Source organism: Notothenia rossii, assembly GCF_949606895.1.
Source record: "Notothenia rossii genome assembly, chromosome: 10".
Classification (NCBI taxonomy): domain Eukaryota; kingdom Metazoa; phylum Chordata; class Actinopteri; order Perciformes; family Nototheniidae; genus Notothenia; species Notothenia rossii.
Genome location: NC_136908.1, coordinates 10,863,382 through 10,877,762, shown reverse-complemented (window position 1 = coordinate 10,877,762; position 14,381 = coordinate 10,863,382). Strand labels below are relative to the sequence as shown.

The following is a 14,381-nucleotide window of genomic DNA, read 5'->3' as shown; positions in this document are numbered from 1 at the left end:
AGATAATACATACCGAATTGGTGGAAGTCCAAAAACTAATTTTAAGTAATAAAGAATATTTTACCACAAAAATGCAATGGTTCTAGACATAATGATGCAGGCAAACACAAAGAAAAGTGTTTAGGTTATGATGGCTGGCCGCCCAGTCACTAACTCAGACAAATGTAGTCACAAGAGATTTTCTCCAAAAACTATAGGCACAAAAAGGTAAATCCACCAAAATGTATATAGGATTTCGTAGTTGGCCTCGAGGTTTCGAATTAGAAACGGCCGCACCGAGTCACACACTATTTAGTTTAACAAATACGCAGGAAACTAAAATGAAAATGAGTTAAAAAAAAGGTCAAAGATTATATATTTTTCCCCCATTTTAGTCCATGGTCTTTTGGCATCAGGGTCCGGCTGGTGGCTGGTTTGGCCCCGGCACTGATCGGACAAGAGGTCACCACAAAGCGAGAGTGACTTTTAAGAGGTAATTTGAACTTTTCAACCCCAAACACAAAACAACGAGGCTGACACAAAATGGAATTCCTTTTCAAATGTTTGTTCCCATGTTGTGTTTACTTTACACTGTTTACAGCCTTTCCTAAAGCCATACACTGTGCCAACATGTGGAGCGCAGAGATCAGCACAACAACGACTGCAACTTTTTTCCATGGATGGACCTACAACTTCCAAAAAGTTATAAGCAGATATAGAATCCAATCAAACAGAGCTAGCAGTAAATCTGTAGGCCTGCACTAACGCCTATAGCTTTATCACGGAAACCTCCACACACACTTCCCTTTTAAACTTTCTGATTCACGGTCTGTGAATCCTCCAATGTAATAAAACGACAACAACTAGAAGTTTGTGGGGGTGGAAATGGACACTGAGATAATTATCCAACATGTAAAAATGGATTACGAGTTACACCACAGATGGAGGGAAACAAGTTACACGGGGAAGGAAGCAATTAAATAGCCATGAGCCGGACCCAACCCTGCGCAACATCTGCCGAGACCAGGATTCAGCACTGCACGACTGACGAATTAGTGTAATGGACTAATAGGGACAGATAGAGGGAGCAAATACAATAATAAGGCTGTTTAACACAGGCGGGCTGTTCTCTGGCTACCGGATAGTCTGCAGAAACTTACCCAGAGTCGCGGTCCTCATCCTGGAGAGCGTCCGGTCCATTCTGAGCAACACAGAGCAATAGACACGGTCTGTACCGGTCAAGTAACACTTACAGCCTGCAAAGAGAGAGTCAGACTAAGCTTCGCCGTCAGTGCGATTATATGTTATGTGCAATATACTGTCAACTCCCCAAAACCATAAAACTTACTTTAATGGCCACCACGTGACCGTTTATGGCCAGTGAGCCTATCTGGCCGCGCTCTGGATGATTTTTACGATCTAATTCATAGACAAAACCCCCCATTCATTTAGCACCCAAATGTCAGAGAGCCAGAATCGGCCCTAATAAAGTTTACAGCTGAAAAAGTCGAGCTGATTCTCCAAGAATAGCCCATGAGTCTGTGCGCAAAGGGGACGCCCGGCCATGCAGCCGGTTAATGGCCAAGGACCCCAAAACACCCCCATCTCCAGAGCAAGGTGAGTGAAATATGAAGTTTTCATTCGAGGGGGACCTGTTGAATTCAAGGATTTGATTTGACAATTCTCTGAAAGCTCACTTAAAGATTTTAGACCAAACAGCAAGGTCTGACTCCTCGCTTCTTTTACGCAGTCGTGGCAAATGCGTAAACGAATCTGGATTCTACAAAAAAAGTTCACTCAATATAATGTTGCCGTTCCAGTAGAAAGTTTATTATGGCCATCATCATCATCATCATTATTATTACTATTATTATTATTATTATTATTATTATTATAGTATATTCTTGACTTCCAGTCTTTGAAAAAACATTTACAAAAAGCTAAACACGATGGAGTTATACACATAGGCAATGAGATTTACTGTGGGGAACCTCCACATAAAAACAGCTATGATAAAACAAAGATAAAACACGTTTTACTCAGATGTTGCGTCCAGCTGAACAACGCAAACAGCAGCAAAAGAAATAATACAAAATAAAGATGCAAGGCACAGCTATACTGTACATACAAGACTGAGTCTGCACCTCTGTCCATACATGTGTTTACAATGCACACAATGACCCACAAGGCTCACGCTCTGCTGGTTCTACTTTTGGAAGCAAGTTATCTGACAAATTGATACAATACATCACACAAATAAATACATACATATACAGTACATATATAGAAAACGAAGGCTAAACAGCTCAACCTCAACCCTCTTTTTATTAGGCTGGTATTGTTCTTATCACACAACTTTTACTGGATTTATTTGCGGTGAATAGGTAGCATTTCAAGCGTTTTTCTTTTTTTTCTTTGTCTGAACAGGAAATAATTTAAACAAACATTTATTTTCTTTCTTTTTCTTCTAAATCTAGACATAACTGTACATAATGTATTTTTTTCCCCTTACATAAGCATTACCACGGTGGAAATAAAGAGTAAATAATATTAAGGAATATAATGGGACAGTTGCTGGACATACAATGGGCTCAAGTGGGGTGTCCCTTGTCCCGCACACGGCCCGTTCACAAGTCTCTGCGCTTTTTGAATTAGGAGGAGAATTTGATATGACAATCTTTGTTTTATTTTTTTTATAGTGCTCGTTATCAGGGGTAGAGGAGTGAATATCAAGGCCTGTAGCCTCCCCCGCCTGCAGACGCCATGTTCATGCTCTTCAGCTTGTTGTCTTTCTTCCACTTCATCCTACGGTTCTGAAACCAGATTTTGATCTGTCTCTCTGAGAGGCAGAGGGCATGGGCTATCTCGATCCTCCGCCTGCGGGTCAGGTACCGGTTGAAGTGGAACTCCTTCTCCAGCTCCAGGGTCTGGTACCGGGTGTATGCAGTCCTGGCTCTCTTACCCTCTGGTCCTGACAAATCTTTTTACATAAAGAGAGTGGGAAACACATCAGATACAGTAAATGTAAAAAAACAAATAGTGCAGCAACTTTGTTTTATTACAATTCTTGCATTTTTTTTTAAACGTTGCATGTTTTGGTTTGTGGTTTTAAAGTTGGAACACGACTAAGTAGATCCCTTAGTTATTGCAGAAACAACCAGTAGCGTTAGTAAGATTTACACATTTTCAACTGCACCTTACGAAAAGTAATTCACATGGTCAACTTTGGGTATTTGACCTTAAAATAAATACAGTATATTTCATTACAACAAATTCTCAACGTGTAGGTTATATCGAAAACATTTGAACTGACTTTAAAGTTATATTTTATCTCATAAAATGATTGCGTACCTAGTATATGGTAACAGTACTGAAAAGCACCAAACAGGTGAGATGCGCATGGCGCCACATGCCCCTTTGTATAGTAAACATATTTTCTGCTAAAATAATCCAAATCTGTCCTGTTTTGATAACATTTAAAACGTCTCATAATATATAAACACAATTACACCTTAACCCAACAATAACACAGCAACAGATCTATAAAATCAATACAACATTACTAAAAGAAAAGCACTTTACCATGATTTATATGAAGTTTTCTCATCCACGGGTATATCTGTGGCTGTGATGAGTCGGTGACATTTTGAGGAGTTGTTGGTGCGCTTCCCGTAGGTTTCTCTTCCTCGAGGGGGGAAGATTTGGACACACAGTCCCGGCTGAGCAGCAGCGAGCCTCCGTTAGAGCTTGAACACGGGGTGTTTATAGAGTTTTTCACGGCTCGGTGTTGAGATTGAGTTTCGTGGACCGGGGAAGAGGTGGCGACCGAGGAGCACGGTAGTGGGTCAGGTGGTGGCGAGAGAGACGGTGTCCTGTTGTTGCTGGCAGACTGGTTGTACCTGACCGGCTCCACCGAGGGTGTTGTCGCCGCTGAGTGACTCGGGGAGTAGCCTGGTGTCTGCTCGTCGCCCACAAAGTGTCCGGTACCGGTCCGACCAACTGTTAGGTCCATCCCGTTGTAGCCATAGCCATACCTGTTCGAGTGCATGGCTGTTGAGTCTCTGTATTGCTCGTTTTCCGTATTATGGTCTCCATAATTATGTAACTGGAAGTCCGCGCCATTGGGATACCGACCGCAGAATGAGTTCACAAAATAGGAGCTCATTTGTTGACAATTCCTCCGTTCGCTCGTAGTAAGTATTGTTGTTGTTTTTATGAAATTCAAAGGTAAAATACTAAACCTGTGTGCTTGATTTGTGGCTCTTATGGTTTAGCGCGTCCTATAGCACCCTTGCACAATTTATGATGAATTATGGAAATGAGTGGGACATGGACTTGATTCTCTCTTACGTAGGCACCCAAATATGGGGTACGGCATAGTATCACGTGCTTTTGTTGACCAGTCGTAAATCCTGCTTGGTGACCTCCAGAGGTAAACTCGTGCACGGAGGAAATACTGGGTGGGATGAGAAGGGAGCGCGCCCCCATGCGCTCGTGGCTAGGGCCAACTCTGAGCTACGGTTTGGGTGTTTTGAATTGTCGTGGTGCGCCATCCTCTGGCCAAACTGGTGCACTGCCTGTCTGCGGAGCTCTATGAGGCGTGGGCTCCACACGGGGTCATTCGGAGGTTAACGACCATTGCGGCAAAAAACAACGGGCTCCTAAACAATACAACAAGTGACATGCTGAGCGTGCAATCTCTGCGAGGACAGTGTATAGAAATAATTCGATCAGAATATGTTATTCATGTAATGATGAGGATATGAGTGCAAATAGTGTGCGCAGTTAATAGAATAAAAGCCCATTCAAAACAGGGCTGTGTTTTTTCTCTACACTTTCTTTTATATTCATAAAACAACTGAAGAGCGACGAATATGGGAACATGTGAATAAATATTTCGGGTAGGATAAAAGCTAAACATCACATTATCGAATATTAACACATAAACTTCCATTCGAGGCCTGTACTTTATGCCACGTTGAAGAATTAATACATTTAAGTATAGGCTATGAACGCTCGTAAAGCCACGATACTGTCTATTTTAGGCTATTTAAAATGTAAAGATTTCCAACAACAAGCTCTCCAATTATATAATAAGTTGTTGCGTGCTACTGGGTTTTATTACACTTTCGTATGAAAGCAAAACCTCATTATATTGAATTGAACACTCAACATCTTTTCAATTGTTTTTTGTGTGCTTTTATGCTTTGGATATATCAACAGATCGAGAACAAAACCCAATGTGTTCTATGGGCAGCTTGGTGTCGATTTGTGTGCAGTCACCGTTCAATTTATAAAAACAAGAGACGCAATTTGAAGTTATTGAGAAAGGAAATATTCGAAACGATGAATGGATGAAATGGGGCCAAAATGTTTAATGCAAAATTATTTCCTGCCTTATACAGATTATAATTAATAGTTTCGATATTTGCATTGTGCCCTAATGCATCCATTCGGATGGCTGAACGTTACATCAAAAAAAGGTATCAACGTAGTATTTTATGTTCCTTTTATTGCGTTACATCTTTTTATGATATACCATTTTTTGTGATATTGCCATCAAAGTTTTAAAGCAATTGTCTCATCGGTCGATTACAATACAACAGAAGCATGAGATGGTTATCAAAACATAATTCAAACTCTCAGGGAAAACGTTGCCTATACGTTAGAAAAAAACTAAGTATTTCTGGCTCTAAATGTACCCTGGCCAATGCACACATTATAAATCATCTACTATTACCAATGTTCACCCTGAGCAGGAGTACAAAATCAGAAGACCCGCAAACAGACACGACGCCTAAATGGTGGCATGACGCCTCGTCCGTTTGGTTTTCTCTTTGTGGAATTTTTATGGCACTTTCGTCTCTTGAAGGCAGCGGCTTGTCCTTTGCTTTCTTTTTTCATGCTGTTTCCCAACAGCAGCCCCTTTACACAGCACAAGCCCCATCATGTGTTTCTGACAAACATAGTGAACCAGATATTATTTATTCTGCTACAGGTATGTGCTCCCTTTGCGGTAACAAGCCCCCAGAACGCACGGTGTGAGGAAGGGTGAATACCGTGCTCACAAAATCCAGTTGGCCCACACTAAGAGAAGACCTATGGGGTGTGTGTTCAGTCATGCTCCAACAGCTGATTTATGGCTGGCCAATGGCAACAAAGTTCCCACGAACATTATTTCAAGCCAGGGACACACCCAGGAACTAAATAAGGAGCAAAAAGAAAGGAAATGAAATAAGTGAGTGCGCACTCGTGTCAAACACGTTGGGCTGGGAGCGAGGGGGCCAAAGCTGCAGAAAACAGGAGGGCAGTGCACTCTGCAGGCACATTTGCACACATACACACCAGCGTCTTAGAGTATAGCAATTAAATACTTACTGAGAATATTTTAATTGCACTTTATGCCTAAATTACGCACGGCTGTAAAACGTCTTGAACGAACTGTATTCACATTCAGGCTAATTATTTAGATAGAAACATATATATTTGATAGAATACGAACATCAAAGCGATCCTCAAAAATACTGGAGAAAAAAACGATTGGATATTGAAAGCAAGAACAGTCAAAGCAAAGCTCGATTGGTTTTGTGCATTACAATTGTAATATGCAGATTTCGGATATGGACAATGCACACCATATTTGATTAAAGTAACTATACATTCCCTTTTGCAGGATTAATATCTTGCAATAATCTGTCCATGCTTTGAATTTAAATCTTCAGAAGTTGATCGACTAGTAATTTATCGCAAGAAACAAATCACTGCAGTGTCTCAATATTCTACATTGGGCTCGCTAAATGCATTCAAAGAAACAGCATTAACCATGTTTATGTGCAATTACAGAGTGCAAATAATTTATATCCAACCGAAATGTTTAACTTGTCTGAATTCGAATGGAGGGAAGCCTCTATGTTTATTTAAGGTCATTTATGCGATAAAATAATCCTGTTTTTGTCACTGAAAATGTGCCTGTTTATCAATTCAATGTGCATCATCCAGCATGCACCTGTGTGATTAATAACACAGTAAAGCATGGTGCATTTAAACACACAAGTAAGTTAGACTTGTCTCTCCAGCCTGCACTGCAGGACATTTGCAGCAAAAACGGACAAAGCTGCAACCAAAGCAACTCCAGTGTGTCCACAGGAGGGCGTTAAAGAGCACCTCTTTTAGATGGCATCTGCCTAATGATTTTTGCATCAAAAGGTCCATCCACATTCAAATCCAACAACAAACAAATACGGCATAGAAAGCATGCAAAAGCCAACAGGAAGATAAAACAGCACTTGTTAACTCATCTCCGCTTAATCAGATCTTAAGCTTCCGCAATTTAAATCATAATCAAATCAAATAACATTTAACCATGTCTTCCAACCGCTGGATATTTAACCAGAAAACAATAAGTAGCAATACTTGAACACAACTGTATTATTCTAAAGGTTGATCATTGTAAATTGATAGAAAAAGCAAACAGAGTAATACGTTTAATTTGTCTTACCTTGTGATGGTTTCTGCCTGTGAACAGGGGGAGGTGAGGAGAGGGAGTTGGCAGGTGCTGACGGCCGGTGACGGAGGGAGGTATCCAGCTGAGTCCCCGGACGGAAACTGGGAATCCTGGGGGTCAGTGACGCAACGGGGCTCCGTCCACCCATCATGCCCAAACGACAGCAGGGCACCCTCAACGATCCAGTCATGACACAAAGCAAGCTCCTGCCCGACCGAGAGAAAACTCCAAATTCCAAAACCGGTATAAAACTGTAGAAGGTCGCTGGTGGAAAACAGCCGCATTGAAGCCCGAGACCGTTAAATGAAAGGCTGCTCTATTCCGCTATTGGAAATTATATATAAAAAGTTCATGTTCATGGCTCCCTGCCACGTGACAAGCTGCGACCAATGGGAAGACGAGTCGGGTCGTAAAGTTGTATTGCCATGTTGTAAATTTTCATAAACAACAACGGATTTATGACCCAGTGCTGGAGGAGATGGGAAGCGAAGGGAGGGGGGGAGAAGGGGGAGAGAAAGGAGAAGGAAGGGGGCAGGTCACCGTCAGGCGCCATCTTACCGAGGACAGAGGGAATGCAGAGTTCAACAGCAATTTCCCTTCATCTGCAGCCTGCCCCATCTCGCATCCTCATAGTTCACATTCCCAAACTAAAGTGTTTACCTTACACTCATAATGGACTGCAACAAGTTTCATTACATGCAACATGATATTGGCGTCAGTCAACAGCACTGACTGGAAGCAACACAATTACTCAACCGGTACATGTTATGACTGATGATTATGATCATATTTGATGTGGGTAACTTAATATTACATGCAAACAAATGCTTGGTAATAGAAAAAGCATGTAATGTCATTCAAATATATTTTCATTATTTAAAACATCCCCAGAGGTATACGTTTTTTTTTAAATATTTATTGGTTTACATATTACTTATACAACTAAACGTTGGCACTAAATAGGTATACATCACAGTTTTTGCACATTTTGAGTTTACTTATTGTACACGAACAAAAATAAATGCCTTTATAGGCTACTAAAATGTACTGCTGTTAAAATGAAAGTGCATGCGTTTATTTTTGTTTTAGCATTCACAGACAGCTAGTCATTTAACCTGAACATATTTCTGAATAAAAAAGGCAAGAATAGTTTTATAATTGCACGGATAAGACTTCAAACGTTCACGTGAGGGTGTTGCAATAATAAGCTATAGCTGACTTTCCTGGAATCTGAGGTAGGTTACATATGAAGGTCATATCAAAACAAAAAAATATAGTTATGATGGGATGTATGAGGGGCAAATAGTAGCCAGGTGTCGAAAACAGGTACATTTACATTCTAAGTGAGTTATATTTAAAAATATCACTAAAAAGTAACAGTTACTGAAATGTACAGAACCATCTAAATCACAGTTGGATGCATTTAACTAACAAGACATTTATTTGTAATTCGCCTACTCAAAATAAGGCACATATGCGCAAAAATAATAGCCTACTTGTTTCATAAAAGTTGCAATAGTCTGTGGAGAAAAATACTCGAATAGGTAGATTCGTTTATTTTACAATCAATTTCAAATTGCGCTGAATTCATTGTGTCGGTGTTTTAATGCAAGCAAGAAAATGTGAAACATAAAATAGGTAGTCTTTCGTTAAGGAATGTTAATTCAGTAGATAATCAGGTTACATTTTCTTGCATATTTAAAAAAAATATATCATATGGATAGGCAGTTCATATCGGTATTCCATGCGGAGTCTTATTATGTATTTTGGGTTTGAAATAGTGGCATGCAGCCTACTGTTAAATGTTTATTACATTATTGCCTTCAGCTGTCGTGTAATTAATCAGCATACAGCTCTGAGTGCATGAATGGCATGGTGAACATTTGGGATATAGGCTATCCCTTACGCATTCTAATGTTGTGGTTCTTCCATTTAATCCTCTGTCCGTGCGTGTCTTTTGTTACTTTGCAGCCGTTTCTGACTCCAAACCGGGGCTCCGGGTTTCACCAGCTTCGGGCTCTCCGGCCTCTGAAACCGCCTGGATACCATCGTCCTTTTCCCCGGGGGCCGGCACCGGGCCCCCCTTGTTGTCCTTCTTCCACTTCATCCTGCGGTTCTGAAACCAAATTTTGATTTGCCTCTCTGTGAGGCAGAGGGCATGGGCTACCTCGACCCTCCTCCTGCGGGTCAGGTACCGGTTAAAGTGGAACTCCTTCTCCAGCTCCAGCGTCTGGTACCGGGAGTACGTCTGCCGTCCCCGCTTTCTGTTCGGATCTGTAAGATAAAATGCACTAGCTCTGTATCATTTCCAATAAAACATTTGTCTCGACATGTATGAAATGTGACGCTTCATAAAGCATTTATAAAAAAATTAAAGTGGCGTTGAAATTGATGACGACAATAAAAAACGTGTAGGCTTACTTGGAATTATTGTGGGGCTCATTAATTTAGTTGTGACTGCGCAATTAATTGTGGCTTACATTTGTACATTACACCAAACCAAATACACACTCATACGAACACACTCCTCAAATCAGTAGGGGATATTATTATTTTTCAAATGTCTCTGCATCTATTTAAAGTAGTCCTGCTGGGATACTTGGTGCATGCCTCCTTTGAAACTCTGCATGCTTTTCCAATTAAAAGCCAGCGATGCTCTGTGCACCTAAGGAGCCATAAGTAATTAGATTACAGCCTCAACACCCTCACCCTCAAAATTATAACAAATGCCAATGTTCCAAATTATTTTCATTCTAAATCCACTTGACTTCTTTATGTAACAGACACTACTGGTGCATATTGATCCAGCAATGTGCATAACAAATAGTTTTAGAAAATACCAGAGCCTCTGCAGTGCAGACCCAATTAGAAAGGAGCTGCAGAGTGCAAGAGAACTGATTTACACAACATGCCCTCTTTTTTACAACCACAAAGGGGAGAAGAGGCTATAAGAGTAATAGGAGTGCAGAGAAACCCCCCAGCGGCAAGGTCTCTGCGTACTGAACACACAGAAGCGCTGGCCAAATGAATTTATGGCTGCAGAACTCATTAGTTGCGCAATAAAAGTTTTACGATTCTTCCCATGCAACACCAATGGCTTCACGAAATTAATTGAACCACTAACGGCCAATGTAAGTATCCCAATGTTTTGTAAAAGCATTGACCTGAGGGGCTTTCATATAGCATAAGAGACAGTATCAGCAAATACCTGATCCTCTCATCCAGGGGTACATCCGGTATTGTTTGTCCGGCGGCGAGGTGAGGGGTCCCGGCTCCGGATGGCAGCAGCTGTCGGTGAACAGGCGGCTCTGGTCAAACAGGCTGCAGTGCAGTGGGTGTGCGTCCTGCCCCCGGCCATATCCCGAAGTAAACACGGGGCGGCTCTGGTACACTGCATTGCTGACGCTGTAAACTCCGGACAGAGACGGTGCAAAGGCGATGGCCGCAGCTGTGTGAGCCGAGCCATAGTCCTCTCCACTGGGTCCAATACTGCAAGAAGCCCGCTCCACGTTTGGGAAGAGAGAAGTAGCCGTCGTATATTTACTAAGAAGACCATCCACATAATAAGAACTCATATTTTTTCTCTCTGATTTGTTGGCCCAGAATCCTCAGTGTCGTTTTTACGAGGTAGCGTGATATATGACAGCAATACAGCCTAGATTTACACCAAACCCCATTTTTACTCTGGACCAAAGAACTCATCCACGTGACGCAGGCCTGGCAGCTCTCATCCAATCAGCATGCAGACAGAGGTTTCATTATGGTGCAAGACTGCAGAGTGGGATTAACACTTCACACACAAACACATACATGTAAACACACACGAGAGAAATTATCACAATCCCAGTGATCTAGAGGTAATTTAGGTTGTATAAGGTCATGGGCTTTTGTCATATTTCATAGTAGTCCACTACAAATAATCATCTATTTAAAAAGATGTATTATTTTATTTGTGTTTACCATCGTGGAATACATTGTGCCTTCCTGAAGGTAATAATCGACACATACTCGTTCATATACACTTATAAACAATACATAATAGCTGGATAATATAGTTTGATATTCGAACTAAAAATATAATAATTCCGACAGAAGGTGATTTTTATTGTTACTCTTCTAAATCATAAATTGGCCTACAGTCGCTTGCTAAAGAAAATATGTTGATTATATCATTTATGTAAAAAATATCGGTAGAGAAATAGTGCACAATGCAAGTTTCTATTTTTAAGTTTAAACAAGATAGTGTTGAATACTTTCTTCCAAAATATATTTCGAGATTTTCTTAGTTGAGAATTTAGAAACATTATACATAATGTTTTATTATAATAATAATAATAATAATAATAATAATAATAATAATAATAATAATAACACCTAATTCATCCTCCAAATTTGCTTTGATTTTAACGGCTTAACAATGTTATCTCAATAAATTGGCATAAAGCATGTCTTTAATAAATACGCAGAGTTACAAGAAAGCAAATGGTTATAGTAACAATTAAAAATAACTATTCAAATTTGAAAAATAATAATGCATAATATACCCTGAATTTGACAAATATTTTAAGGTAAAATATTGATCTTAGGACATGGAAAACTGATTGCGTTATTATGTGTTCATAATTAAAATTGTAAACCCCTTTATGGAAATAGTAGATTTTAGGACATTACTAATACTTATTCATGTTATATTTCATCTAACTATTGCTTTACTATTTCTACTATTACAAGTTCAGTTTGAAATGATATGCGTCAATTAAGCCGTCGAAACCTTAAAGAAATAGAAACATTGAACAGAAAGCGTTTTATCTGCAGGGCGGCAGCAGTAATCCTGCAGTCTGCGTGCTCACTTCTTGCTTCTTCTCTGCTGAGCCATAGGCTGGAGAAACAGTTTCTGCACTGAGATTGTAAAAAGGTGTGAAATTATTTGCGTGGTCTCTTAAAAAATGTTACTACAGTTTGTTTCCCAGTGCAGGTTCATTGGGAGGAGTGTTAAAAATGGTGGGGTCATGTTGTGGAACAGTGTCGCCACCATCTGGGGACTTGTGGGGACTGCAAGGTGGAGAGGCAGCATGTGTACACGCAGGCGTTGTGTTTTTCTGCTGCAATCAAGGATTAAATACGAGATAAAAAGGGAGAGAGACATATCTCAAAATGTAGCAGTATGTTTCTTCGGTTGTGATTTTATCCAAAGTACCGATTTAACAGAAATGTCCAGATGTATTTTTGAATAAGCAGTATCTGTGTTTGGAGCTAGCTGCTGGCTTTATGGCTCTTTCTCCTTTAGGAAGGGCCAAGCTAAGGAGCAGAGGGCGGAAGGTTCCCAGGTAGAAACAAAGGATCTCTCCAAATGACCATGAGTCCTGAACGTCCCCGTCGGGGAGAGTCCAATAAAGCTGATCATTTCCGCTCGGCCTTTTGTCCAGGGTGCAGTCCCACGTAAAGAGAAGAAAAAACAAATGGGTGCCATTCTGGAAACGGCCTAATTGTGTCTGGACGGCCATAAAGCCATTACAACTGGAATGCCAGACAGTGTAGCAGACCAGGCGTTTTATTGCACTGTCTCTGCTCGAGCCTTTGAAGTTTGGGTCCATCTGCGTCCCCTAACGCGTCACAACAGCACTCCAGTTAGTTTGACTAAAGTCCTATTTACCCTCTAACTACAGTAATCTCCCAGTAGATGGGTTGTGTTTAAGAGAATTTAACAACCTGGTGTATGACAGAAGCATGCTGATCGAGCATCAGATGTAAAGCTCTGCAGCTAGCTGAAATGTGATTTGTTGCTTCTCGTATTTGCTATGTCCTTGTGCCAAATATTTTTTCCAACATGCAGAGACTTGAACCGGCCTTGCAAACGTCCTGTTTTAAAGGTAGAACTCTTCTCTAAAACCTTTGGTATTTACCTTTTGAGTACAAGCTGCCTTTTAAATCCTCTGAGTTGTTATATTTCATAATTTTAGTGTTGTAGATTGGTTATGTCGACATGTGCTAATGATGGAGCTTTTTGCTGAGCGTCCTTGTCATATCTGAGCTGAACAGCAACACATCGGCTGCATTATTTCGGGCTTCAGCTGTCGAAGACCTCGATGTCTTTTTTTGTTTTGTGTCCTCTCGCCTCGCAGCGCTTTGCACCCCATAAAAGGTTATAGCGGTAATTGTCTTTTACGGCTGTATACAGCTAACAACATCCTCTGCCAAGACGCAGCTCCGTCCCCAATCCAGGAACACGCACAAATTCCCCTTTAAGTGTGTGCGTTTATTAGTGTTGGTGTGTTTTGGTGCTGCAAAATGGAAAGCTTTAAAAAAAAATTAAACACATTTAAGATGTTATCTAATTTTATTGGGCCTAATTCTCCATAAATGAATGTCCAATAAATTGATATTTCTTTATTGCAAAATGAAAATTATTGATTGATGTTATTTATATATTGTAGTGTGTGTGTGTGTGTGTGTGTGTGTGTGTGTGTGTGTGTGTGTGTGTGTGTGTGTGTGTGTGTGTGTGTGTGTGTGTGTGTGTGTGTGTGTGTGTGTGTGTGTGTGTGTGTGTGTGTGGGAGGGGGGGGGGGGTGATATCTAGTTGACAGCAATAACCTTCATATTAACCGGAGTGCAATCAGCATCCAAATAATACTTTTTATGCAGCAAGCAATCATTTATAAAAAACTATAATTTCAGTGTGAAGCCGACGTGAAATAAAAATGTGACGTGCATGCATTCGCAGATATAATTTGTTTTATTTAATAAATAAAGTACAAATTACATTTGTGAACCAAAAGTCAGACGGTCAGCAGACCGTGAGGTATTCATTAAGTAGCCTACAGTGTTTTATTTAAATTTCTCTCACTAACAAACAGTATGTACTTCCAAAATGTTACTCCCTGAAATTCCAGCATCTAAT

General features: G+C 40.4%; 3 protein-coding genes and 1 long non-coding RNA gene across 6 annotated transcripts in view; 1 reads left to right on the top strand and 3 right to left on the bottom strand.

The window, feature by feature from the left end:
* hoxa3a (homeobox A3a) overlaps positions 1-7,594 on the bottom strand; it is a 30,349-nt gene extending 22,755 nt beyond the window's left edge. Inside the window, exons 1-2 of one of the 3 annotated variants that reach the window (XM_079653009.1) lie at positions 7,478-7,518; positions 1,140-1,235 (exon numbers count right to left, since the gene is read on the bottom strand). The gene's annotated coding sequence lies outside the window, so the exon portion shown is untranslated. Of the gene's footprint in view, positions 1-1,139; positions 1,608-7,477 lie in introns of those variants that run through there. The other 2 variants (XM_079653008.1, XM_079653010.1) reach the window with 2 other exon arrangements.
* On the bottom strand, positions 1,788-4,302 carry hoxa5a (homeobox A5a). Its single transcript, XM_079653016.1, has 2 exons — positions 3,562-4,302; positions 1,788-2,959 (listed from the first exon to the last, which is right to left on the bottom strand). The coding sequence occupies exons 1-2, from the start codon at positions 4,142-4,144 to the stop codon at positions 2,709-2,711; spliced, it is 834 nt and encodes a 277-aa protein (XP_079509142.1). The 5' UTR covers positions 4,145-4,302; the 3' UTR covers positions 1,788-2,708.
* LOC307021171 lies at positions 4,041-9,589 on the top strand. The gene is made up of 3 exons (XR_013803088.1): positions 4,041-4,172; positions 7,505-7,726; positions 9,455-9,589. It is a non-coding gene; the product is annotated as an uncharacterized lncRNA (long non-coding RNA).
* On the bottom strand, positions 9,025-13,964 carry LOC307021169 (homeobox protein Hox-A7-like). Its single transcript, XM_079653019.1, has 2 exons — positions 10,692-13,964; positions 9,025-9,757 (listed from the first exon to the last, which is right to left on the bottom strand). Exons 1-2 carry the CDS (start codon positions 11,056-11,058, stop codon positions 9,444-9,446), a joined length of 681 nt encoding a protein of 226 aa, XP_079509145.1. The 5' UTR covers positions 11,059-13,964; the 3' UTR covers positions 9,025-9,443.
* Between the last annotated feature and the right edge of the window lie 417 nt (positions 13,965-14,381).

Excerpts from the sequence above, each read along its gene's own strand:
- hoxa5a (XM_079653016.1), bottom strand. The coding sequence starts at position 4,144 with ATGAGCTCCTATTTTGTGAACTCATTCTGCGGTCGGTATCCCAATGGC. Across the intron at positions 2,960-3,561 it reads AAAACTTCATATAAATCATG|ATTTGTCAGGACCAGAGGGT; the intron begins GTAAAGTGCTTT and ends TTATGTAAAAAG.
- LOC307021169 (XM_079653019.1), bottom strand. The coding sequence starts at position 11,058 with ATGAGTTCTTATTATGTGGATGGTCTTCTTAGTAAATATACGACGGCT. Across the intron at positions 9,758-10,691 it reads CCCCTGGATGAGAGGATCAG|ATCCGAACAGAAAGCGGGGA; the intron begins GTATTTGCTGAT and ends TTTATCTTACAG.